The 24,792-nt window shown below is 39.5% G+C and overlaps 1 protein-coding gene across 2 annotated transcripts in view; it reads right to left on the minus strand.

Moving 5' to 3' along the window:
• Positions 1-1,611: 1,611 nt before the first annotated feature.
• The window catches only part of LOC124802692 (nucleolar protein 4-like), a 432,554-nt gene continuing 409,373 nt past the window's right edge, over positions 1,612-24,792 (minus strand). Inside the window, exons 1-7 of one of the 2 annotated variants that reach the window (XM_047263632.1) lie at positions 19,280-19,323; positions 19,069-19,184; positions 18,392-18,556; positions 18,023-18,238; positions 17,556-17,699; positions 13,957-14,338; positions 1,612-2,972 (exon numbers count right to left, since the gene is read on the minus strand). In XM_047263632.1, coding sequence (XP_047119588.1) covers positions 2,812-2,972; positions 13,957-14,338; positions 17,556-17,699; positions 18,023-18,238; positions 18,392-18,556; positions 19,069-19,184; positions 19,280-19,301 — 1,206 coding nt within the window. In that variant the 5' untranslated portion in view covers positions 19,302-19,323 and the 3' untranslated portion in view covers positions 1,612-2,811. Of the gene's footprint in view, positions 2,973-13,956; positions 14,339-17,555; positions 17,700-18,022; positions 18,239-18,391; positions 18,557-19,068; positions 19,185-19,279; positions 19,324-24,792 lie in introns of those variants that run through there. The other variant, XM_047263631.1, reaches the window with a different exon arrangement.

A 24,792-nucleotide genomic window follows, 5' to 3' on the forward strand; every position in this document is an offset into this window, starting at 1 on the left:
AAATGGGATTCAAAATTTGCAATAATGTTTGCCATATAGATGCACTCTGAAAACTACATGTCATACTTCATGATTGCACAGATGCTGAAACCAAATTTTCTGTAAAGCCATAAAGGCATTAAAATTAGGCCTCCAGTAGTTAGACTGACCCCTACAGATGGCCAGAAACCTGGTAACACTGCCCATATTGCAATCATTCCAGAAGAATGTTCCATGATTAAAATTCAGATGTAATGTTCCAATTATATCTGGAACTACACCACCAAAACTAACCACAGGAAATACAACACAATACAATAACATCTTTTACATAATGACAAATAACCATATTTAATGGAAAAGATGTGCTGTGAATGTTAGTATGAGCACATCCAAAATGGTAAATCCTCTAAAAACACAATATACTGTACTTAATTAATACAGAGAGGGCAGCACAGGGAACCTAACACATTCACACGCTATTTTAGTACAGTCATTTGCGTTTTGTGTACATTTCATCCGTTTATAACACAGATACCTTTCATGAATATAAAAAGAATAAAGTGTTTGTCATTAAAAAATTTGGTACACGCATACAGTGTAATGGCTTTGCCAGTTTACTTTACAAACTGTGCAAAATTTGAACTCAAAATAAATACAGTTACTCACAATTATGCAAGTTTTCTTTTTTATTTACCATATTTATTAAATAAATGCCTTGCATTATTTTTTAATTTATTCATCATATATTTTAAAATGGCATTATAATTATGAATTGCTGAGTTGTGTTTTGCTTGGAACCAAATGTCTCCAGTGTTTGCTTAATGAATATGGAAGCTACATTCAAATTCCATGCCCAAGTAATTTATGAAATTCAACATACAATATAAGGGATACGAAGGTCTCAAAGCAAAATTAAGAATACGTTTGCAGTAATGTTGCTGTATAACGTATAGTTGGGTACTGAAACTCATCTACAAGAAATATGATGATGCTCAAAGAAAAAATGTATTAAGAAACAATGGCTAAAAACCAGTGCTGCCACATCAGCAATATTTTATCAAGAAGGAAAGGCAGTGTAAGACTCACATTTTGAAATAATATTTGGCAATTTCATGTTATCGGGAAAACCACCAAGGTTCACATATTTATGTGCATATATCTGAGCATTTATAAAATTTAAATAACATTTTGTTGTGCAAAGTTTCCAGTTTTTAAATGTAAAAACAATAAGTACTCCCAATAACAAAAGTAAAGCATCTAAGCAAGGACTTATTCACTAGCCAGTTCATCATTTTGCAAATTCTTTTATGCAGTTCATCATTCTGTAAATTCTCTTATACAGTAAATTCCAACATGGAAGAACAGTCTGGAAACACTTCCACAAAACAGTTGAATTCCTTATTGTAGCTGCCACGAACATCAACACAGATTAATATCAAAAACACAACACCGAGAGTTTGTCACAAATGAAAAGATGCATCCATCTACTTAAATTTGAAACAAGACTGTGTGGTGGGTATAAAGTATTAAATCTTTGAAGCTGCTATATATATTTAAGTACAAATTTTATTTACATATATGGACAAATACTACAAATATGAATATATGAAAAACGCATTTTTGACTTACAGACAAAACATTTGAAACATCGATTGCACAGTGCTGCTGAGAATATTTTAAAATTTTTTTGCCAAATAATTTTCTCTTTTTAGAGAAGTTGCATTAAGTAGTGTGCATCAGCTAATGCTATGGATGGAATTAGGAATATCCACATACAGAGGTTCGAATTAACATTATGATTGCACAAATATAAAACACATGTCACAAGAAACACAGAAAGAATATGAGGAAACTGACAACGAGTCACACAACCATTACATCTTCCTCAAAGTGCGTTTTGTATTTGCATGCATGCAACAAATGTTATAAACTAGCAAATATGTTTCTGGTTTCATGAAAGACAAACATGTCCAATACGCTTACTCTGTGTATTGTCCTCAGACATTTCCTAATCAATGAATTAAAGACAGCTTCTATCTCATGAAAAACACATCAACCATATTTGTACAAGAGGATGTTTCTTTTTTTTCGTTTTTGCAGAGTCAGAGGCCTATAACTTACAATTTCAAAAAACTGGTAAACTCTTTATAATCACAAATTACTGGTAAGTTCTGTCTGTGAGTCATGTTCCTGTTGAAGAAATCAAAAACATGACCAACACTTGTCTACAAATGTATCTGTTAGGAACAAAATGTAGTCAACACCAAAAATATACATTTCATAGTAAATGACTGATATAAATAGTGACTCTGATATTGATAATGATAACAAAGGCATATGACAGTGCAGGGTCAGGAAAAAATTGTTATAAATAAGTACAAAAGTGCTGCATTAGCTATTACATGAGTGAGAGCATGTAATTGGTCCATCAAATATCTTTACAGAGTTTAAAGTCTTTTTTTTTTCATCTTGAAAAATGTTTAGCACAGTTTAATAATGTTAAGTGCTTTCCATTATTACACTCATCATGAATAAGTTGTTGAAGCAATTTGCTTCTTCTTCACGCAGCTGGAATATCCCAGAAAACTTGTTCTGTATCACACATCAGTTTAAGCAAAGTGTTCACATGAAATACATCAAAGTCAAAGAAGTACTACCAGCACACACACAAGGACACCAGATCATGAAATAAGATGTTTAAATGCACAATGAACCAAACATCCCTTGACACAATGTCTTCACACTTTGTACACAGTGGAGAAATCTGAGATCCCTGCATTCATTTTGCTTCAGTCTCTGTGCAGATCACCATGTCCATTCTCAGGTCAATCATTGTTGCTGCAAGAGCTGTTCTAACTCATCTGCAGACCGGAGAAGAAATGCAGCAGATTCCCTGTACCCAGTAATCAACTGCCTTACTGCTACTATTTCGGCGGTGCTCAGTTTGTGGCTGAGCAGTGGTTTTGTCTTCATGCTTAGATCTGTAGGTCCTGCAACATAACAAAAAAGTGTTAACTCCACTTAAATGCTAACAATGAAAATATAACCAAAGCGACATTAGGCTACATAGTGTTGTCTTTACTGAATGTAGATCATTTTTTTGAAACCATGTTTTCCCCCATACTTAAAGCAGTAGGGTTCTGATACATCTCCAATGCAACTGACTAGTACTCCAGCTGGGCCAATCCTTCTCCAGTTACAGCATCTTTATGGAAACAACAGCCAAGACATTCAATGTAACATAGAACTTCTTGCTTGTATTTGACATGATTTGACATGCATGTGCTCAAGTAAAAGACTGTACAAATGAGCTCAGATCAGCAGCTGTCTACAAGAGCTGAAAAATGCATTGCAGTTAATGGTGAAGTTTTTGAAGATCTTTAGTGAGGAAATGTACATACTTAAGCAAAACATTAGATCACAATGTTTAATTTACTATCACTTGCATTTGTCCTGTTCTCACCTGGTTTCATTAGTTTCCTCAGAAACTATTAAGGACAGATTTCTGTTCACCTTAGACACAGTTGCAGTCGGAGCTTAGTGACCAAAAACGGCAATGATCATCTATGTGTAAGTTCTGCTTGTGTGAATGTATGTGTATTTTCTATATATAATGAAAGACTCATTCCAGTAGCAGAATGTTTGTAGCATTCTTTTTCATTGTGCCTCTCTGTGACTCAACATCTCCTCTATGTGACGAGTAGCATATTGTTGTAAAGAGGAACTATTACATGACCTTTATAGTAGACACTAATGTAATTTATAACGTGCCCAAGAAACACACAGAGATATTCACCAACCACATACTTTGGTTGCAGTAATGAAACTAGTGACCAAAAGACCTCAAGGCCAGTAAGGTAGAGCAATCTTCACCAAATCAGATCACCAGATTCTTACAACTTCCATCACAGAACAGCAACCTTATCATTTCCTTTGTCTCAATCCTCCTAATGAGATTTTTTCATTTAATCCTCCTGCTAATCTGAGGAGTCAGAAAGAATCTGTTGTAGATGATTTCAATAGTTATAGCTCTGTATGGGGCTACTCTCAAGACAATTTAAATTAAAATGCTGTACTAGAGCACACAGAACTACATCAGCTATCTTTGGTCCATGATAACAAAGTTCCTCATCTTTTAATAATGGAAAATGGCAACACAGATACAATTAGGCAAACAAGGTACAAAATCAGCTTGCACACTGATCCCTCCACACACAACGTCATCCATTATGAGTCAGTTAGTAATAGCAATCCACCCACACACCATGAGCTTCATGCAAAGACACAATTTCAATATGACAAAGTGGCAGAAATTCACCACAATGCTCAATGTGAGGATTACAGCAATCAATCCCTATCCAGATGATTGTGTAGCATTTCTGGAAAATGTCCAGTCATAGAGAATGTAGTCTAGTTACATTCTAGGTCTTAACCTCTGAAACATCAATTCTATTGAAAAAATATCAGAACATTTTCAAAAAGATTCTTCCAATGATGAAACTATCTCAAGCAGGCAGTGTGCCTCAACCTGAAATTCTGAATCCAGATGCAACCAATGGATTAAATTAACACAAGATCTGAATATAAGAATGAACTGCTACTATGCTTGGCAGTTACACACACATCTCCGTAATTACAAAACTGAGAGCTCAGTATATAGCAACTTATCTGCAAATAAAACTGCAAGTCAACTCAAGGAGGGTGGGAGACCAGTAAAGCTGGAATCAAACAAAAGAAATATGTCAGGAAAACAGCATTCCCTCTGATCATTTTGTTCTGGAAGATCCGAACAGAGAGCTCAACAAATGTAAAAATGGTAAGGCAGTAGGTCTTGATGATATCTACACTAAGCAACTCAAAAGATTTGGTCCTGCTAGTAGCAATGGCTCTTGAACTTATTCAACAACTGTGAAATCCCTAAACTATGGAGAAAAATCAGTCACTGCAATACTCAAACCTGACAACACAAGTGATCCCAAGAACGACAGACCAATCCCATTGATCGGACATTTAGACAAAATCTTACAACGAATGAGTCTAGATCAACTATTTGAGTGGTGCTCATGCCAGAACAAATAGGCTTTTAACAAGGGAGAAGTTTTACTTCCCAAGTACTGCACCTCATGCAGTATATAGAAGACAGCTATAAAAACAACAAACGCTGCAGTGGCTTTCACTGACATGCAATAAGCCTACAACATGGTTAGTCACTGTATAGGAATATAAACTCTCTCAAATAACTGGATGCTTTCTGCAGAACAGATAGTTTTCTGTTTAATTTCGAGGCCAACAGAGCAGATAGAGAAACCCAAAAAATGGCCTGTTACAAGGAAGTGTGCCAGCTCCTATACTCTATAATACTTACATTAATGATCAACCCTGCTCATAAAGAATAAATAGCATTATTTATGCATAAAATGTCACCGTATTAGCTCCAGAAGCAACATGTACTACAAATTCAATGCATTATTGTCAAGACAACCCATCAAAAACAAAATTCTGTGCCTTCCACCTTCCCAAGCAGCAATACATGTTGAAGTGATCCAGTAAGGTGTGCAAATAGAGCACTGCTTCGCTTCCAAATCTCTAATTGTAATTCTTCATTCTTGGTGTTCCAGATCCAACCACCTTGCAGGATGGCTGATGCCTTCCAAAAGCCTCCCCTCAGGTCACGAGTATAGGTGGTCTGTATGGAATACACTCAACAGGCTGTGCTCTGGAACTCGCAGTGTGATGATTGACATGCACCAGCGGACATTTGCCTATGGATGACATTATGGGCATATGGTGTGAAGAGACAATGCACTATATCCTTGTCTGGAAGTTGTGTCCACTTACATGCTCTCCCCAGGGGGGGGGGGGGGGGGAGATATTAATTAGCCAATTCCATTAACTATTAGCAGAAATGATAGTGCTTATAATACCAATCTGTCTGAAGTATTTTTGTTAATGTTCATATCCTATAAGTAAAGATGTATGTATGTTTCTGGCATTATTAAGTAAAATGCTGTAACTCAAACCAGTGATTTGTCCTTTAGTTCCTTTATTTATGATGTTGTGAGAAGTCACTTTCGATGATTGAGAATGGAATAACAACAGAATAATGCAGAGTGAAACAATGTGCTGTTCTGGCTTCCAATGTGGCCAGATACTACTTTTGATCAGGATGAACTCCTTTACTTTCACTCAGGTGGTGCAGCCAATCCAGTTTTGCATCAAGTCATTCACCTCATTCAAAAAAAAAAAAAATGGCTCTGAGCACTATGGGACTTAACATCCGTGGTCATCAGTCCCCTAGAACTTAGAACTACTTAAACCTAACTAACCTAAGGACATCACACACATCCATGCCCCAGGCAGGATTCGAGCCTGCGACCGTAGCAGTCGCGCGATTCCGGACTGAGCGCCTAGAACCGCTAGACCACCGCGGCCGGCACACCTCATTCAGCTTGGGTAGACAGACAGGTCTCTTGATCCTTTAAGTACTGCCTACAGCAGGAACTTTGGGGGTTGGGGGGATTCATATACCAAGTTATTGGCCCATCAGCATGTGTTTTGGCCCAGCATTGACAGTGACATTGTTCTTTGCAGCCTGTTCTCAGTGTTCTACCCAGCAGGCAATGCCACAGATAATGCTCTCTCCATGGACCACACCGCAGTTTCTGTGAGAACACATCCATGTTCATTTTGCAATATCCTTCCTAAATTCTTACTGGTTGTTGATGCTTTCTCTAGACTTTCGTACACTATCATCTGTCCTTCAATGTCAGCCACATGTTTCAGGCCATCTCCAAAAGTTTTTCTATTGAAAAACTGCCCTATATGCTTGTGAGGGATAATGATCCTTCCCTCAGATCTTCCATAATCTCTGCACTTGTCAAGGCATTTGCCAGGTGACTGCTCCTTTTCTTCACCCCAAATCTACCAGTGAGGCAGATCCTCTCAAAAGAAAGTTCAAGGTTCAAATGAAGGAGTATGTTGCGGACTCCTCCATGGGCGATTTCTCGACATGCTTCTTGTGTTCCTACAGGTTGGCGACAAAGGGGAATACTCCACGGTTACCAGCAATGCACCCTCCTGCATGTGCTCATGCTGCCCCATCAATGCCCACTGGTGTGGCCCTCATTCTAGTTCACTCCTGGCTCCGCTGTCTGGGCTCAGTGGTTCGACCGACGGCCAAAATTAATTGTGCTCATACTTATTGTCAGCTCCTGCCCAAGTCAGTACCTGGATCTGTGTCTCAAAAACTGTTCGCCTAAATATTATGATATACACATATTTGAAACTATCTTTTTAAGCCCATCATATTACGCTAAAATTTAACATAGGGTTCCATTTAAAAAAAAATGGCCTCATAACTCTCTAATAAAAAATAGCACAAACATGAAATGTGATGTATTCAAGTAGCCCCTGCTCCTGCAATTCACTGTCCAAAATGGTATCTTTGTATATATTACGGATTGGGAGATACAAGGGGTGTTATGACTTAGCTGCCTTACCCTGTGTATATGTGTGTGTGTGTGTGTGTGTGTGTGTGTGTGTGTTTGTAGATATACAGGGTGTTTATTTAACTGAAGACTTTGAAATATCTAGAAAACTACACACTGGATCAGAAAAAGATATAATTCCAATTCGTTTGTCTCGGAGGGGGAGATGTAGTGATACCACACTCAACCCACACCTCCACCCCCTGAGTGGATGATGGGATAAAACTTTGAAATCTTCAATGGGAACACCTCAAATGGTACTGTAATCAGAGGAATAGAAATGAGTACACAATTGTAATTTCCAACACACTACTCAATGGCTCTTGAATATCCAATGGCACATGGGACCCCCACTTCCATGCTGCAAGGGTAGGACAGGCCAGTATTTCATGATTTCTAACTGGCAACCCCTTTCACAACATTGTATTCCTCCAACATAACAAACAGCAGACTATTCAATGTGCCACTGTGGTCCACCATGTCTTCACGGCCTATTGGCACTTGTAACTACCCATTATCTTATAAATATCCCTACAGAAAGTAATCCTGAAACATCAAATCTGGCAACCTAGCTGGCCAATTAATAGGACCACATTTGCTGATCCACCGACAAGTGTAATCATGGTCTAATACTTCCTGTGCTTCAGTTGCGTAATGTGCTAGGCAAACGACATGTTGAAACCACATACATTGTCGAACATCCTGCAGTAGTACTGGTAGTTCCTGTTCCAAAAACATTCAATATTTGTGTCCATTCAATGTGCCATCAATAAAATACAAACCAATGAGTTTGTTCCCTATGATACTGCACCAATGTTAACCAACCAAGGACGTTGATGATCAACTTGCCGTAACCGGTGGGGACTGTCTACACTCCATGCCAGTTAACACTACCATGGTTTGTGAATGTAGACTCATTGGAAAATAGTACCTCGGCAGAAAGCATGGGGGCCATTTGCATTTGTTGATGTGCCCATTCACAAAATGCTACTCAGTTATGGAAATCGGCACCATGATGTTCTTGATGCAGTGACATGTGGTGTGGATGATACTTATGACGATACAGTATTGTGACAATACTACGTAAGGAGATACCGGAATCACAGTGTAATTTCCAGGCACTTATCTGTGGGCTGTGGTGCACTGCTGCTACTACATATATTTCACTAACTTGTCCGGTAACATATTTGTTCTGTTTCCTTTTGCTGGTCCACATGCTGCTATCAGACATAAAAGCATTCACAACCTTGTAAAAGAACAAATGAGAGTGAGCTTTCCCTGGAAAACGCTCGGCATATATGGTAACAGCAGCCTAAACATTTTTGCTACATTCTCCATAAATCGGGATCATTTCAATTTTTTCTTCCATGGTCCACTTCCACATCTATTCTCCAAATGATAGGTAGGTGTGCAGGCAATAAACACAGCCAAGTATTGTTATGTTTAGAGCTGCTATCTGGTCTACATCTGCACAATAGGTGAGCTCTGGTTGCAAAGTACTGCCTGTTATGATACATCACAGTTCACTACACGGCCATGGTGGCACATCGAGTAGTCCTCTGTTTGATGTGTCAGATTAATGGGGTTTCCATTTATAAGTTATGAAATACTGGCCTGTCCTACCCTCGAAGCATGGAGGTAGGGTCCCACGTGCCATTGTATATTCAAGAGCCATTGAGTAGCATGTCATAAATTATGAATGTGTACCCATTTCTATTCCTCCGATTACAGCATCATCTATGGCAAAACAATGAAAATGTTTTGGACGAAATGTATGTATATTTTGTCATAGAGTCATAATCTGCAATAAAAAATGGGAGTTCCCACCGAAGATTTCAAAGTTGTCCCTTTCCCCCCCCCCCCCCCCCCCCCCCAGATGGTGGGGTGGCGGGGTAATGTCATACCATTGGATGCCCACTCAAAGAAAAACAAATCGGAATTATAATGTTTTTTTATCTGATGCTTAGTTTTGGAGGTTCTTCCACACCTTCACTTAAAGTGAACATCCTGTATCTTCAGACTGGACATTACGTGCATATTTTACTTGTGTAAGTACAGTAACTTCTAACCACTATATGTATATTGCTACTGCAGTCCTCAGAAATCAGGCTTTCCTTCTCTTCCTGTCTTGTAGGTCTCCCCCTGACCCGCAGATCTGGGCAACTTTTCCAAACTCTACCCTTTTTCCTAAACCTCACAAGTCCATTTCCTTCACCCATCTTCCTTCCCCTTCAACCCTTCTGCCAGAAGGAGCCACTAGCTCCAAAAACTAGCAAACTGTAATAGCTTTAATATGCATGTTCTGCTGCCGCTTGGTGAGTAGATTTTTTTATCTATCCATTTACTTATTCCAAGAGAATGAAAAGAATCATAATAGTCCCAATGCATAAAAAGGAGACAGGGAATTCCTCAGAAATTACAAGTTATTCAACACACCCTGTTAGATTTTATTCTGTTTATTGCTAAACCACTTGAAACCATATGAAGAAAATATAATCATCAGGCATTATCTGAATCGCTTTTACATAAATAGACCTACTATTGACAATATATTTGTAATCAGAACAATAACTGAAAAAGTATGGGAATATAAACAGAAAATACATTACTTGTGTATTGATTTTTTTAAAGCTTATGACTCCACTGACAAGAAAAGCCGTTGGAATGTAATGATGCAATTTGGATTTCGAATTAAACTTATAAATCTTTGTAAAATATTCATGGATGATAATATAAGCAGGGTTTTGCTAAATGAGATAACATCTGACAACCTCTATGGGTATCAAGTTAAGGTGTTTGCATATGCAGATGATACAATGTTCAATGGGAAAGCACAACAGAGATTAGACTGTTATTTGTAAGCCCACAGAGAAAGCATCCAAACGTGGTCTAAAAGTAAATGATCAGGAAACAAAATACATGATACTTCAAAGAAGTAGAGATGAATAAGTCAAAAAATCACATCTAATAATTGGTATACATAAAATTGAAAGCATTAAACAGTTCAAATGTCTGGGTGCAGACATAGATGAAGAAAATAGGAACAAGTAGAAGTGAAAATGAGTTTGGAAAATGCTAAGCATCAACTACTCCACATGAAAACTTCTAGTGCCTAACTGCTGACAAGGAAAATTAAAATGAAGACATGAAGTTTAACTAAAATGGAAGAAAACCAGCTAAAAGGTTTTTGAAAACAAAGTTTATACCAAAATCTTTGGTCCATGCTATGATAATGAATCGCAAAGCTGGAAGCAAAGACAAAACACAAATTCAGATGCTATCACAAAAGACAAGAATTATCACCACAATAAAATCTGAAGATTTCAAGGGGCAATCCATGTGATGAGACTGAAATAGCATTCTAGGATAAGTCACATGGTGAAAGATGAAGGGGAAGACCCATGAGTACATACCTAAATGAAATTAAAATAATATGCGACATGATAGCCATACAAAATTTGCAAGAAGTATGACAAGATACAAGCATTTGGAGGCAAGGTGCTAGGTCGGCATGGGATCTTCAAATCCCTTAGGAGCCAAGAAGAACTTGACTAAAAGAAGAGATCAGTTGACTGCACAAAACTGGAAGCATCAAAGAATAGTCGGTTAGGTACTGGAGGAAAGGGGGCAAAGGTTAAAAAAGTAGAGGGTGATCAGGGCATGATTACAACAAAAGGGTAACATGTAGAGGGAAACCAAGGCACGACTAGAATAACAAGTTTTAGATGGATGCAGATCTCAGTAGCTATGCAGAGATGTAAAGGCTTGTGCAGGACAGACTAGTATGGAAGGCTGCATCAAACCAGTCTTCGAACTGAAAAACCCAACAACACGAATATGTAAACACTTTCTATCACCAGCAGTGGATCAGCTGTTATTAGTGAATTGGAGAATGGGAAAGGTATGGATGACATAACACTTTACTGAAGTCTTAACCTGGAGGGATATGACTGCATAAGTTCCTAGAATAGGACAACATGAAAAGAAATGTGAAGGATGCATAGCATTGGCATGTTGTTTCAATTAACAAACTTGGCTTTAAACCTATAGACTGGAATTACCATGGCAGTAAAATGAGTGATATTACCCAATTTTATCCCACTCAAAGAAGCTGGAACATGAAAGTGGTGATGATAGTGCAACATCACTAGCTCCTCTCCTGAATCCATGAAAATTGCTATCCATTGTCATCCGCAACAACACCAAAATGCATAACTCACTGCAGTGGTGAGGTTGGGGTCACTACAACAAATCTGTTCTTGCCTGACGTGACTCTTAGTGACTATGATTTTTTCCCCCAAAATTAAATGAGTCACCAATAACGTAACAGTTCCAGGACATCTCAAGCATCAGTTCTGCCATGAAGTTTTTATTCAATCTTCAGCACAAAGCCATGAAGTAGTGGCAACCACAGTTGGGCATTTTGTCACAGCAATAGTAAATTAAAATAATCAATTATAGTCATTTACAGATTGGCTCTTCTGGAGTTCAAATTATTCAATACCTTCCTCCTTTTCAATAAACTGCAAACAAAAACCTGCTCAAGTATTTATGATCCTCATCAGGTCGGATTAAAGGAAGACATCAAAGCAATTCAAGGGCATATTGTTGGATTTGTTACCAGCAGGTTCATCAACTTCCAAGTATTACGGGTATGCTTCATGAACTCAAATGGGAATCCCTGAAGGGATGACAACACTCTTTATGTAAAACATTATTAACAAAGTTTAGAGAGCCAACGTTTGAAGTATACTGCAAAATGATTCTACTGTCACTAACTTATATTTCATATAATGACCAAGAAGGTAAGATAAAAGAAATTACGGCTCACATGAAAGCATATAGACAGTCATTTTTCCCTCGTTTTATCTTCGAGTGGAACAGAAAAGGAAATGACTGCCAGTAGTACAGGAAACCAACACCATGCATAATATGGTGGGTTATGGAGTGTGACATACATGTAGATGTTAGATGAAACATTATCTTCTACTGGATCTGTGAATTTACCACTCTCTTCTCTACAGGATTTTACCACCTAACTACTCTAAGATTACTAAGTCACTGACGTTTCTACCCACAAGTGAAATAAAATTCAAATACACAAAATTCTGCACATATGGCTAAGAAGTACTGATTACAATATCAGAATCATTAAATTATAAATTCATACACATCACATTGGGCATTAACAGATATTGGCATTAAAAAAAATGATAACATACGGCAACTCGAAAGAATATCGCATTAGACAATAACAGATACTCTCATTAAAAACATGATAAAATATGGCAAATCAAAAGAATAAAGAGTAGAAATAATGACAGTAAGAATACGATTCCTTCTGAAATGTACACATAATATATTAATTCTCACTTATATGGCACAAATAATAATATTCCTTCAAGCAACTCATTACAGTGTATGACTATTTGTCTGAAAAACAAATTATATGAGAGGAGGTGATGAGTTGCAGACAGGCACAATAAAAAGATTCCAAAAATATTAAGCTTTCAGACAAAGTTCTTCTACCAAAACACAAAACACAAACACACACACACACACACACACACACACACACACACACACACACATTCACAAAAGCACAGTGCGCTACACCGGAGATCTTTGCAAAAGTGATCAGCAACCCTTCAGGCACCTCTGGCACATATGCAGCCTACACGGTCCATGTACACTTACCCTGTCGCAATAATGGACGGACATCACACAGCAGTACCTGAGCTAGACCAGGCTGTCACTTCCAAGGGACCTATTTGCCCCTGCCACACACATGGCCAGAAAATAGTGCACCTGCTGCTACAAAGGTTGGCGCCAGAGCTGCACGTCAGTTCTTCTGGCTTCGAGAGCCACTCCTAGCCCCAGGCGCATGCTACACACCCTGTCATCTTAGGACACAATCAAACTCCATTGTTGGGACTGACGGTGCTGTATTCAGCATTCATCACTGTTTCACCTGGTGCACTCAGACTGTATCTAGGAGAGACGATCTTGTTCCTATGTTGGCGTTATTCAAGACAGCTTCACCGGAACTTGAACACTTTCCACACAAATTTATTTGTCTATGAAGATCCTAATTGTGTTACTTTGTCAAACTCCAGAATCATCATACTGTCAAGTCTTCATACCCGTGAAACACTGTAATTGTGATTTTGTTATTATTGTTGAAGCAGGTGTTTTTTTTTTTCTCTCTGGTCAATAAACTTTTGTTAACTGTTGTCATTGTTTCACCTCTGTCCGTGTGAGCACCACATCACAATGTGAGTGTGTGTGTTTTATTTTCAGCAGGAGGCCTTTCTCCAAAAGCTTAATATTTTAGAGGTCATTTTCATTCTGCTTGTCTGTGACTCAACACCCTGTTTATGTGGTGATTAGCAACCAACTGATGTTACTACATCCTGGACTTTTCACTGTTTAATTATAAGAATTTCGAATTTATTTGAAAAAGATTTTGGCTACAAACTGTACTTACCATTGCTAATCATCCCAGCAGCTCCAAATGGTGGTGCTGGAAACAGCGGTGCTGAATAAGGGCCAGATGTAGCAACACGTTGGAAAGCCTGTCCAAAGTTAGGGCGGTAGGCAGTGGCAGGTGTCGTCGTTGGCGTGATAGGGGTTGCACCATTCACAACTCCAACAGTACTTGCTACCTTTGCAGTGGAGTCTGTTACTGGGGACGGAACTGAGCTCTTCAGGCCAGAACTTACAGTAACTGGGCCAAATGTCGGGGGCATGTTGGGGCTTCCATCTGGCAAGTCACTTGAACCTCGAGTATGGGCGGGACGAACATCATTGCCTGATGTGGTGGCTGGGAAGTCCAATGCAAGTGGCCTGCCCTCTGCCTGCAACAATATCTAAGATCATAATGGTCTGTCAATAATAGTGTAACTTTAGCTACCTCCTTAAAAATGACTGAGACTCTCCTCTTAACAGAAGTCAGAGATATATATATATATGAGTGAATTTTCAAAGAAAAAATCATTACTGCTAACTTCCTTAGTGTTAAGCAATAAACATAAAATATTTATTAAATCACTAAAGCATTAGTATTGGCGTATTACCCTATTTATAAAGTGGTCTGACAACAAGTTTATCTAAAGTATAACCTACTACCAGTTTAAAAAATTAGTGCAAAATGATAAAGCACTCATTAATCTGAAATTCAGTTTGGATGCCACAACGGTCAGTAAAGAATGATTCTGCTCATGGTGATTTATTATTGCCTTGTCCTACCCAGTGTTTCAGTTCACCTGGCCATTTAAATTGAAAAATATTTCACGTGGTACTGAATCACATTGACATTTGCCATTTTCAGATTTGTTGAGTAAGGCAAAGATTAAGTCATGATAAGTATCATAAATAAATGCAAAAATCAAACAATGATTGCACCTCAAACCATTAGATTCACAGTCTGAATTTCACACAGAGTGTCACTTAACTATTCTATTTCCATGCCAGAGAACTTTCAAGCACAGGAATTACGAAGTTCAGAAGGCCTCAGTTTTGTGTGTGTGTGTGTGTGTGTGTGTGTGTGTGTGTGTGTGTGTGTGTGTGTGTGTGTGTGTCAGGAGGGTGGTGGAGGAGTGGGGTGGGGGGAGTGGAAAAAAGAGACAAATAAATGTTTTCACTTAAACTAAAGTGTCTGCATCAAACAATATGCAAAATATAGTGCACAACTTTGGAAATGCTGGTGGTTCTTCATCTTTACCCACAAGGGAAACTCCCCATTACACCCCCTTCAGATATAGTGGTAAGTTGGCCCATTGGATAGCCCATCAAGAACTGAACACAGATTAAGTGTGAAAACAGGAAGAAGGTGCACTGAACTGTGAAAAAAGAAGCACAATAGAAACAGTGAACAGTTCAGACTTAATATGTGCAGTACTGAGCAGTGGTAACGACTGTCATGTCGTGGTTGTGTGTTCGACTCTGGAAAAGAAGATCTGGGTTCAAATCTCCCTGTCCCATCCCCCCCCCCCCCCCCCCCACACACACACACACACACACACACACAAATATTACGAACTTTCCATCCGGTGATTTATGTGTCTGTTCGCTGTATTCAAATTTGTGTATGTGTTGTGCCATAATGTCAGTTTGAAATAGCAACATGTAATGAAAAGACCTCCAGATGTACCTACCTCCTATTTGTTCTACACAGATATCACATGTGTGTTCTGTTTTGGAAGTTTTGACTCTTAAATTCCTTCACTGGAACATAGTTCACACTCATTTATTTGTTGTTTTAATTTCTGTGATAGGTCTATGTGGCACCTTGCCTGCTCTCACTATTCATCACATTTACTTGCAACAGTAATATAGTCTTACCATATGACTTGTATTCTGTGTTGAATAGTGACAGCAGGAGAGATTCTACATAGACTTCTCACAGAAATGAAAACAACAAATAAACGAGTGTTACTATGTTCCAACGAAGAAATTTAAGAGTCAAAACTTCCAAAACGAAATGCAAGAGGCATAACATGTGGTACCTGTGTAGAACAAATATGAGGTACGCATGTCTGGGGGTCCCTTCATTACATTTTGCTGTTGCAAACTGACATTACGGCACGACATATACATAAATTTGAATACAGGAAACAGACACGTCAATGACAAAACTGAAAGTTCGTAATTTTGTGGGGGGAAAAAATGCAGGACCAAGGGAGAGATGAACCCAGATCACCTCCTTTACAGTCTAACACCGTAACCACACAACCATAACATGATGGTTGTTAAAACTGCTCGATAATGCAGATATTAAGTTTGGACCGTTCACTGTTTCTACTTTGCCTCTGTTTTTCCACAGTTCAGTCACCTTCTTCCTGTCTTCAATGCTTGATCTTTATTTAGTTTTTGACAGGCTATCCAAGGGACCAACTTACCACTAAATGTGAGAGAGGCGAGATGGGGAGTTTCCCTTGTCAATAGTAGATAAATGGTATTTATTAGTTGTTAACTCTTATCAATGCATTTGTACACTAGCGTACAAAAACATGACAGTAACATCAATCATCTTCTGATGATGGATTATAGGCAAACTTCAGAATCAGACTATCCCTCACACGGATATGGAGATAAGTATATTTGTATGTGTGTGTGTGTGTGTGTGTGTGTGTGTGTGTGTGTGTGTGTGTGTGTGTGTGTGTGTGCGCGCGCGCGCGCGCTTGTGTGTGCACACGCACATGCACATGTGTGTATTGTTGGTGTTTTTGGAGGGAAGATGAGTGCTTTTGTTCCAGAACTGGAAGTAGACTGTAAGGTCAAAAGCCATTACCATTATCTGATCTTTAAATGAATTATGTGCCACCCACTACTCATATGAAAGTGACTGGTTGCTCATTCTCAAGTTTTTTCCATGCCACAGTTTCCATTGTATTATTTCTGATCATTTTCTCATTATAGGGCTCAGTCATTACCAACTGAGAAGTATATAAAGTCTGATATGAATTAATGACATAATTAAATATGATCATGTATGTAACACTTTGCTTTATCAAAGAAACCATGTTGAAATATGAGGCTGATTAAATCCACAGACAAACTAGTATATTGTCACACATGAAAACATTTGTATTATCTCAGTGCCAACACCACACCATGAGCTAATCTTCCAAAACCAAACAGTCTGATGCACTCTCATACAACAGCGTTACCTCTGTAGCAGTCACATCTGTTAAGTAACTTGGTGATTTTTTTAGAGTTTTTCATTTCTGACAATAGTAGAGAAGATTCCAGAAAATTCTTTGCCAGCCTCCAAATAAGCTCTGAGAGGTAAATGCTTATTTATATTTATAACAGACACTGCCTTAATATACAGTTAACATCAGCTCTAGAACACAAACTTAAGTAGAACACAAAAATGTACATTAAAAACAAAAAAAATTAAAATAGAACACGAACAGAAGAAAGAAAAAGGCAACATGGGGAAAAGATGGAAGATTAATGGAAAAAAAAACAAGAAAAGTACGGGAACTAGAGTTGCTGTGCTATTCCAGTTGGTCAGTACTAAGGTAAAAAATACATGAATAAATAAACAAACAAATAAAATCTCAGGCCTGAAGCACTTACAGGTTGTGGTGTAAGAGGCAATGGCTGACTGACAGGGTCCAGACCAAGTCGCATTCGTTTTGCATTGTGGCTCTCATTCTCGCAGGCCTGTGCCAGAATTTGCTCAGCTTGAACTGAAGTCAGATGTGCAGGGGTGGGTCGTGTCTGTAAGAAATATTAAATCTAAGTCACGTACACTACATTAGTATTCTTAAGCAATTTTAGATACACATACCACATATATTTCAGGAATTACATTTTAATGACTAGTTTCTAATCTCAATCACATTAACTGTACATACAATGTGCAATAGAATTCCAAACAGTCTTACAGAAAATGAATTTCATAAGCTTTATAAATGATCCAGAGGTTATTAAACATGCAAAGAGACTGAGTCCCCTTGTGAAATATATTTTTTAGTAAGAATGTATAACTGTTAACAATTAATTTTATCAGATAATGGGGACTCATGGAAAGTGATCCTCACAGTCCTTACAGCTTCCCATGCTCCATTTCCATCCCGAGAGCGCTTATTGCGGCGGCACGACTTAAGGTAAGTCCTGATCCTCTTGCGTGCTCTCTCGGCAAATTCGGGAAATTGCCGTGTGCAGGAGTCAATTATCGCCTGTATCTTCTCCTTGGGCTGCTTCGAAATTGGTACAATACGATCCAGGTTCTCATCCACAAAGAGGCGTACAAACATCTGAAATGTACATGAATATTTTTTTTCTTATTTATATCTCAATATGTCATACACCATGTCATTGAATCAAAAACAAGAAATCAAATCTGTCTCAGAACTGCAATGAAAATCTTGTTCTATTAAATAGAATTTGTAATGAAGGGGAATAATTACATTAAAAGCTTTGAGCCTCTCAGGGTCGTATTGCTGGGGATCAATCTTGTCCTCAGTGTCATCATCATCATCATCTTCGTCTTCCTTGTTGCCACTTGATGATGTCTCATCATGCACAGAACCTGTTTCCTGAGTAAGGCTGCGATCACTTAACAGCAGAGGGCTCTACAAAGAAGAAGAATATTTTGTTTTGTGAGTTCCCACAATATGGTACTAAAATAATCATAATATTGTTATCAGAATAGTTAAGCTGCCTGCTCTCCAAATCAGAAGACAACCAACAAACATGAAAGTAAAGTCATTATTTTATTCATTTAAGTGAAGTGGACCGTATCTGAAACAGATTTTTAAAGGATGATAGTAGAAACATCAGAAGTAGAAAGCTAGCTCATTTCAACAGTTCCAGGTAAAAGAACTGGTCCTTATTCTTTTACCACTGGCAATGTGAATCTTGCATAAAAATGTCTTAATCAGTATTGAATTTAATTCCTTCAAAACAAGGCTCAGTAATCAAATAAACTTGTAAATGAACCACATTTTTTCCAAAAGCAAAGCACTTAAAAAATTGGCAATAAAAGCTCGTTTTGAATGGAAGAGAAATGAGTACAACAATAAACACAAAAAGTACTTTGAGGAAAAGTTCAATACATTAAGAATTATATTTAAAATGTGCTTACAGACTGTTCACGCTGGGCCGACTTCTTAAGACCGAGGGCATTGTGGTATCCGCTCCACAAGACCTCATCAGCAACTCCATCTCTCTCTTCATGTAGACGTAGGTCACCATTACGACCTGCAAAATGATGCTGTCAGTTACCATGCATATACATACACATGAGAAAATGGTGGAATCAGAAAATTTATTTCCCCCATTTTTAGTATACATACATACGAATAAAACTGCCATCATCCTCTTATATCATCACAGGAACCATAATGCAGAACACAGAGGGGCAGGCACTTTCTTGATAGTTGTGTGTATTCTCCACACGCCCTTCATACAAGAAATGTCTTGCACAAATAAATAATATAACCGTTCGTGTCATGAAAACACTAAAACCAACATCACTGCAGTAACCAGGGACATTGCACACATAATGGAGAGGGATCCATGAAATAGTAACTATATTCAGCTTCATTTCAAGAAAGGATTTATTTACATTTGTGGCTATGTTATTATTACACAAATATTTTATGGCCATTCACTTGCTTTCACCACCAACATCACTGCAATTACATCACCTTTATCACCAACAAACATACAAAATGTTTACAGTCAGAAAGTAAAACACAGTTAACTCAGTGACCAGTATTTGAAGGACACCGGGAGTATCTTCTACTAAAGCCAAGAAGGCTTCTCTTTGGATCTGGCACAAACTGAATATGTCTGCCTGCAACTGGTTGTTTCTCCATTCTCTCAACAGAGGCTTCCACAAAACTATTCTCTTGGGTCCAGTTTGTTACATTGCTTGATGTATTTTGAAGGAACTTGTCTGAGTGTGACGCCTCAGTCATTGTAAAATCGCCACAGCTTCCGGAGGCTGTCACTTCATGTGAGGCTCCCTGCCCACAAACTTTTGGGGTGTTAGCTATCAGAATGTTGTTGTTCAGATCCTGCTCCTTAGTACTACAACCTGTCTGAGGTGGGAAGGAGATTGTGACAGCAACACTATTGGTACCATTTGCACACTGATGCATCACACTGACACTTCCTGTGCCGAGAGCATGTTCATCCATTTTCTGAGCACCGGCATTCTCCTTGTTCATGTTGGATGGATAATTAAACTGAGATTGGGGATGATTTAGCACAGTTTGGCCATTAAGCCACTCTCTGCCAGAATTATTATTGTCTACCTCAGTAGTTGATGATATGCCAGCATCGCTGCATACTGTTTGCCACTTGCAGCCAGTGCTAGAGTTTACACATTGTTCACTGCACTGGTGATTTTGCTCACGAGTATGCTGGGCTTCCCTGTTTCCCGCATCCAAAAAGGATGGTAGCTGATTTGTGACACGAGGAAGACTAAAGTCGAGAGGCTGTGTACCATCGCCAGGATTATTTGTCTGCTGTTGGGGAGATTTGGAGGTCACTTCAGAAGAAACAGGTGTCACTGTAACTCCACCTGCTGCCAAACGCCTTGCCCATTCTGGGGTGGTGTCAACAAGGGTACCATTCGATTCAGTGTCTGGGATTGGACCTCGACGACCTCCTTGATCACTTTCAGTGTTGGAATATGGAGTGCCAAAGTTGTTCATCCTGGAGTTGGTGAATTGTTCGTTCCAGGACGAAATGTAAGTGAACGGCTTGACGTCAACTTGTGAATGGCTACTCGAGCCATTCAATAAGCTGTATGACCTTTCATCACTTGCCAAAGGTGTGTCGTATGGAGTGTAGCAGTTGGTGGAGGCGTACTGCATCCAGCTCAATGGAGACATGAGGTACGATGGCAGGTACGGATAACCCTCTGCCAATGCATACGGCTGGATCATTCCCGTCTGTTTTCTATATGGTGCAATAGCAGTTTCCACACTGCTTTGATTTCCATTGGAGGCATTAGTGTTAGTCATGGAATGCTGTGAAAGTGCTGTTCTACTGCCAGTGTCCACCCAGTCACGGAGATGATCCTTGTTGTCAAGTGGAGGCCTCGCAATAGATCTAGCAGCTGCAGCAGTCATCTGAATAGCAGGGCCTAGACTATTTGCCAGTCCCGCCAAGAATTCAGCATTTCTGGCGTCTACATACGCACTGCTGCTTGCTCTACTCGCCGGTCTGTAGCCACGAACAGCTTCCGATGGAGTCGTATGATACGAAACACCATTGCCAGAAGATGCGTGTGGATTTCTAGAAGCGTACAAATGACTCTGTTCTTGTTTGACAGCTACTGGCTGCTGGAAAACATCACCAAACAGATGTGTTTTTTGCTGTTTCGCCTCATGTCTGTTACAAATGTCAACATTTGAGTTGCTGGTCATTTTGGAGTGGTGAGTCAATGGAAGATGTCCCTGGTAGTTCCCGTCTTGTGCAAATTGCCAGGTTGGTGCAGAATAGCTGCTCGGCGTTCCTGTGGCCGCGTTTGTCGCCTGAGTCTGTGCTCCGACAGTACTACCAAAGGCTGCTTGTTGTATTTCCGGGTAGTGCCCAACACTATGAGAGGTTCCTGAACCATCTGAGTGCTGTGCATTGCCCCAATCAAAGTACGAAAAATTTGCAGATGTTAATGCCTTTGCTTGCTGCTGTTGTAATTGTTGTTGTTGTTGTTGTTGCTGCTGCTGCTGTTGTTGTTGTTGTTGTTGTTGTAGAAGCTGCTGCTGATGATGATAATGAAGATGTTGTTGCTGCTGTTGTTGTAGTTGTTGTAGATATTGCTGCTGCTGCTGTTGTTGTTGTTGCTGTTGTTGTAGATATTGTTGCTGCTGCTGCTGTAGTTGTTGTAGATGTTGTTGTTGTTGTTGTTGTTGTTGCTGCTGCTGCTGCTGTTGCTGCTGTATCCGCTGTTGCTGCTGCTCCAGTAGCTGCTGCTGCTGGATAGCCACGAGAGATGGCCCCGTCGAGATACGCGTTGCCCGGCCCCGGCGACGGATAACCGGAGGTTCTGGTACGGCTGAGTCCGATGCGGAGGGATTCTCAGCGGCCGGGCGGCTATCACTGGTTTCGTCGCTTTGATTGTGAACGATCGGTGCCTCCGTGTCACAGCCGTTCTGTGTCGCCTCGGTATTGGCGTATCCCTCGAAAACTATGCAGCACTCGTCGTCGCCTTCCGGAAGCGGCCCTCTGCGGCGTCTGCAGGGCAGACGCTGAGTTTCCTCTACAGTCACCGTGGCGTCGTCATTTTGCGGTGGATCCGGCACCTTCTCGTCGAAGAGCTCTATCTTGCAGTAATCGACGCGTATATTCTTCCACTGCTCCGTATCGAACGCGCTGAGAGTATCAATGTGGCGCTTCGCGGTGTTCACGTGCACATTGTACTTGGCCGCGACCTGCTTGTACGAGAGGCCGTGGTTAACGAAATCGGCGCACATGCGCCATCGGGTGAGGAACGGTATCCTCCTCGGACGGCGTCTCCCGTCCGGAGGTCTCTGCGTCGTCATCGCAACGGCGCCTGCGGCGGCTACACGCGGCACTTGTTCGCCCATCCAGAGCGCGCACTAGACTGAGCGCGCAGCTTCTGCTATCCTCCTACAACCCAGCGGTCTCCCCGCTAGGGCTGCCAACCGACGCCGGCGGAATGTCCCCAGAGGGACGCGCCCGCCGCGAAGCTGCGGCGTCGCCGGCCGACCTGTTGCTCTCTGCGTTCATTCTGGACAGCAGGCTTGTGTTGGTATCTTCGAGATGCCTGTTCACCGCACTAAAACTGTGTTTTGCTTCCAATACAATAAACAGCTCGTGCTTGCACTGTGAGATGCTTATGTTTTTGAGGATTGTTCTCTTATTAACTTGCGGCTTACCTTGGCAGCCTTATTTATGTTACTAAATGGCAAACTCGAAGTACGATCAGCCGTTTCCAGTTGCAGGGGTAACAAAAATTTGATTTTCACTATTTCACTTAATTACCGAGCGAACTTAAAAATTTGAAGTGCTGTCGGAATCTACTCACTGATAGGTACAACCTTACGTTAAGGTCACATATTAAACTTAGAAACTGTGTGTACAGTGACAAAAAAAAAATATATATATATATATATATATATATATATATATATATATATATATATATATATATATATATATATATATATATATATATATATATATATATATATCAGGGATAGGATAAGGGTACTAAAGGGCACACTTTAAGAGACATGACCACTTGTTCACCTTCCATATTATGAAACATCTCTTCTACTGCAGGCTCTTTGCTTTTCATATTTTCGGAGGAGGTAGTCGGACCAAAGCAAGAAAAAAATGATTAATAAACGTGGCATCTAAAATGCGTACCTTACGAGCTACAAGAGCTTGTTCAGCAGAGTTTCACGTCAGCGGAGATAAACAAGTGCTCACAGCCCATGTTTCATAGACATTTATTACTTATTTCTGTATAAGTGACCTGTCCCTAAAATTTGTCGATGTTTTTCTGGGACACACTGTATATTACTAGGTGCCATAACACACGAAGCGCAATTTATGCTTAACTCTGTTCATCCAGTATTTGTGAATGAGAGCACTTAGTGACTTGCAATAAACTAAACACACAATTTCAAACCTCAACAAAAAGGCTTCTCGCTGACACCCCGTACAAAACGATGAAAGGTAAAAAACTTTGCCACTTACTACGTTTTGGCTGGTATGTAGTAAAACTGGCGCATCAGTACTGACGTTTTAATTTATTAGTTCTTTATTAGCAAAACTATTCGCAACATATTTTGCAGATAGTGTCCACGTATATCACTGAATGTGCTTGCAAAATTATATCATTGTACGACGTACAGTTCAAGAAATGGGACGTCATAAATACTGAGCTTTCGTTTAAAACAGAGCTCAAATTACGTACACTATACTCATTCAGTGTTTGATAATGGTAGCATTTAGTGACTTCCAACAACCCTAATAACATAATTTCTAGCCATTTCTAAACTCTTTCTCGCTTGCATGCTTAAATCAAATATTTAACACATTAACTCATTTGCTAAGTTATCAGAAGTTTGAACCTGCTTTACACGTGGCACTTCGATTCTTCAAAGAAATGGAGGTTTAGTAGTATTCTTTAAACGAAATGACACAATGTCTTAATGAGCAACGAAAGTTCCCATTTGCTACTTCCATTAGTCTAGATAGGTATTTCAAAGATGCATCTTTGCATCTACGAGGAGAGCTCATAAAACTGAGTTATCAACTCGAGAAATAAAGATACGTAATTAATTTTTTGTTTCTCTGCAATCCTGATACACATTTAATCTCCCCCGCCACAGTACCGTAGAATGACTCTAAAGCAGTCATAACAAGACCTAATGATGCGCTACCATACCAACTATGTTAGTTGGAACGTTTTTATCATACATATCAAATTACCACTGAAAAGTATTACTCTAAAAGCTTGCTTAATGTACAGCACTTTCTGCAGATCATTGGGGCCAATATCAGTCATCACAGAATTTGGTGGCTAGACAGCCAACAAATGTGTGTCTGTTTTATTACATAAAACACAATCTATGTTCTGTGTACTATTTTATTACATACGACACATCTATGTTCTGTTTAGGCACTACTTAAACCTAAAATATAATCGAGTTACTGAAGATCGAACAACATTTCCGTAAAAAATGGTCCTGCAAAATGGCCCAAGGCCAAAATTTTCAAATAGTGCATAAATAAATTCGTCAGTTGAAGGCAACATGGAGTATTTAAATTCATGGCCACTGCGGATCCGATTCCCATCAAAACCATTAAAAAGCAGTAGGTG

This window comes from Schistocerca piceifrons, chromosome 6, assembly GCF_021461385.2.
Source record: "Schistocerca piceifrons isolate TAMUIC-IGC-003096 chromosome 6, iqSchPice1.1, whole genome shotgun sequence".
In the NCBI taxonomy this organism is placed as follows: domain Eukaryota; kingdom Metazoa; phylum Arthropoda; class Insecta; order Orthoptera; family Acrididae; genus Schistocerca; species Schistocerca piceifrons.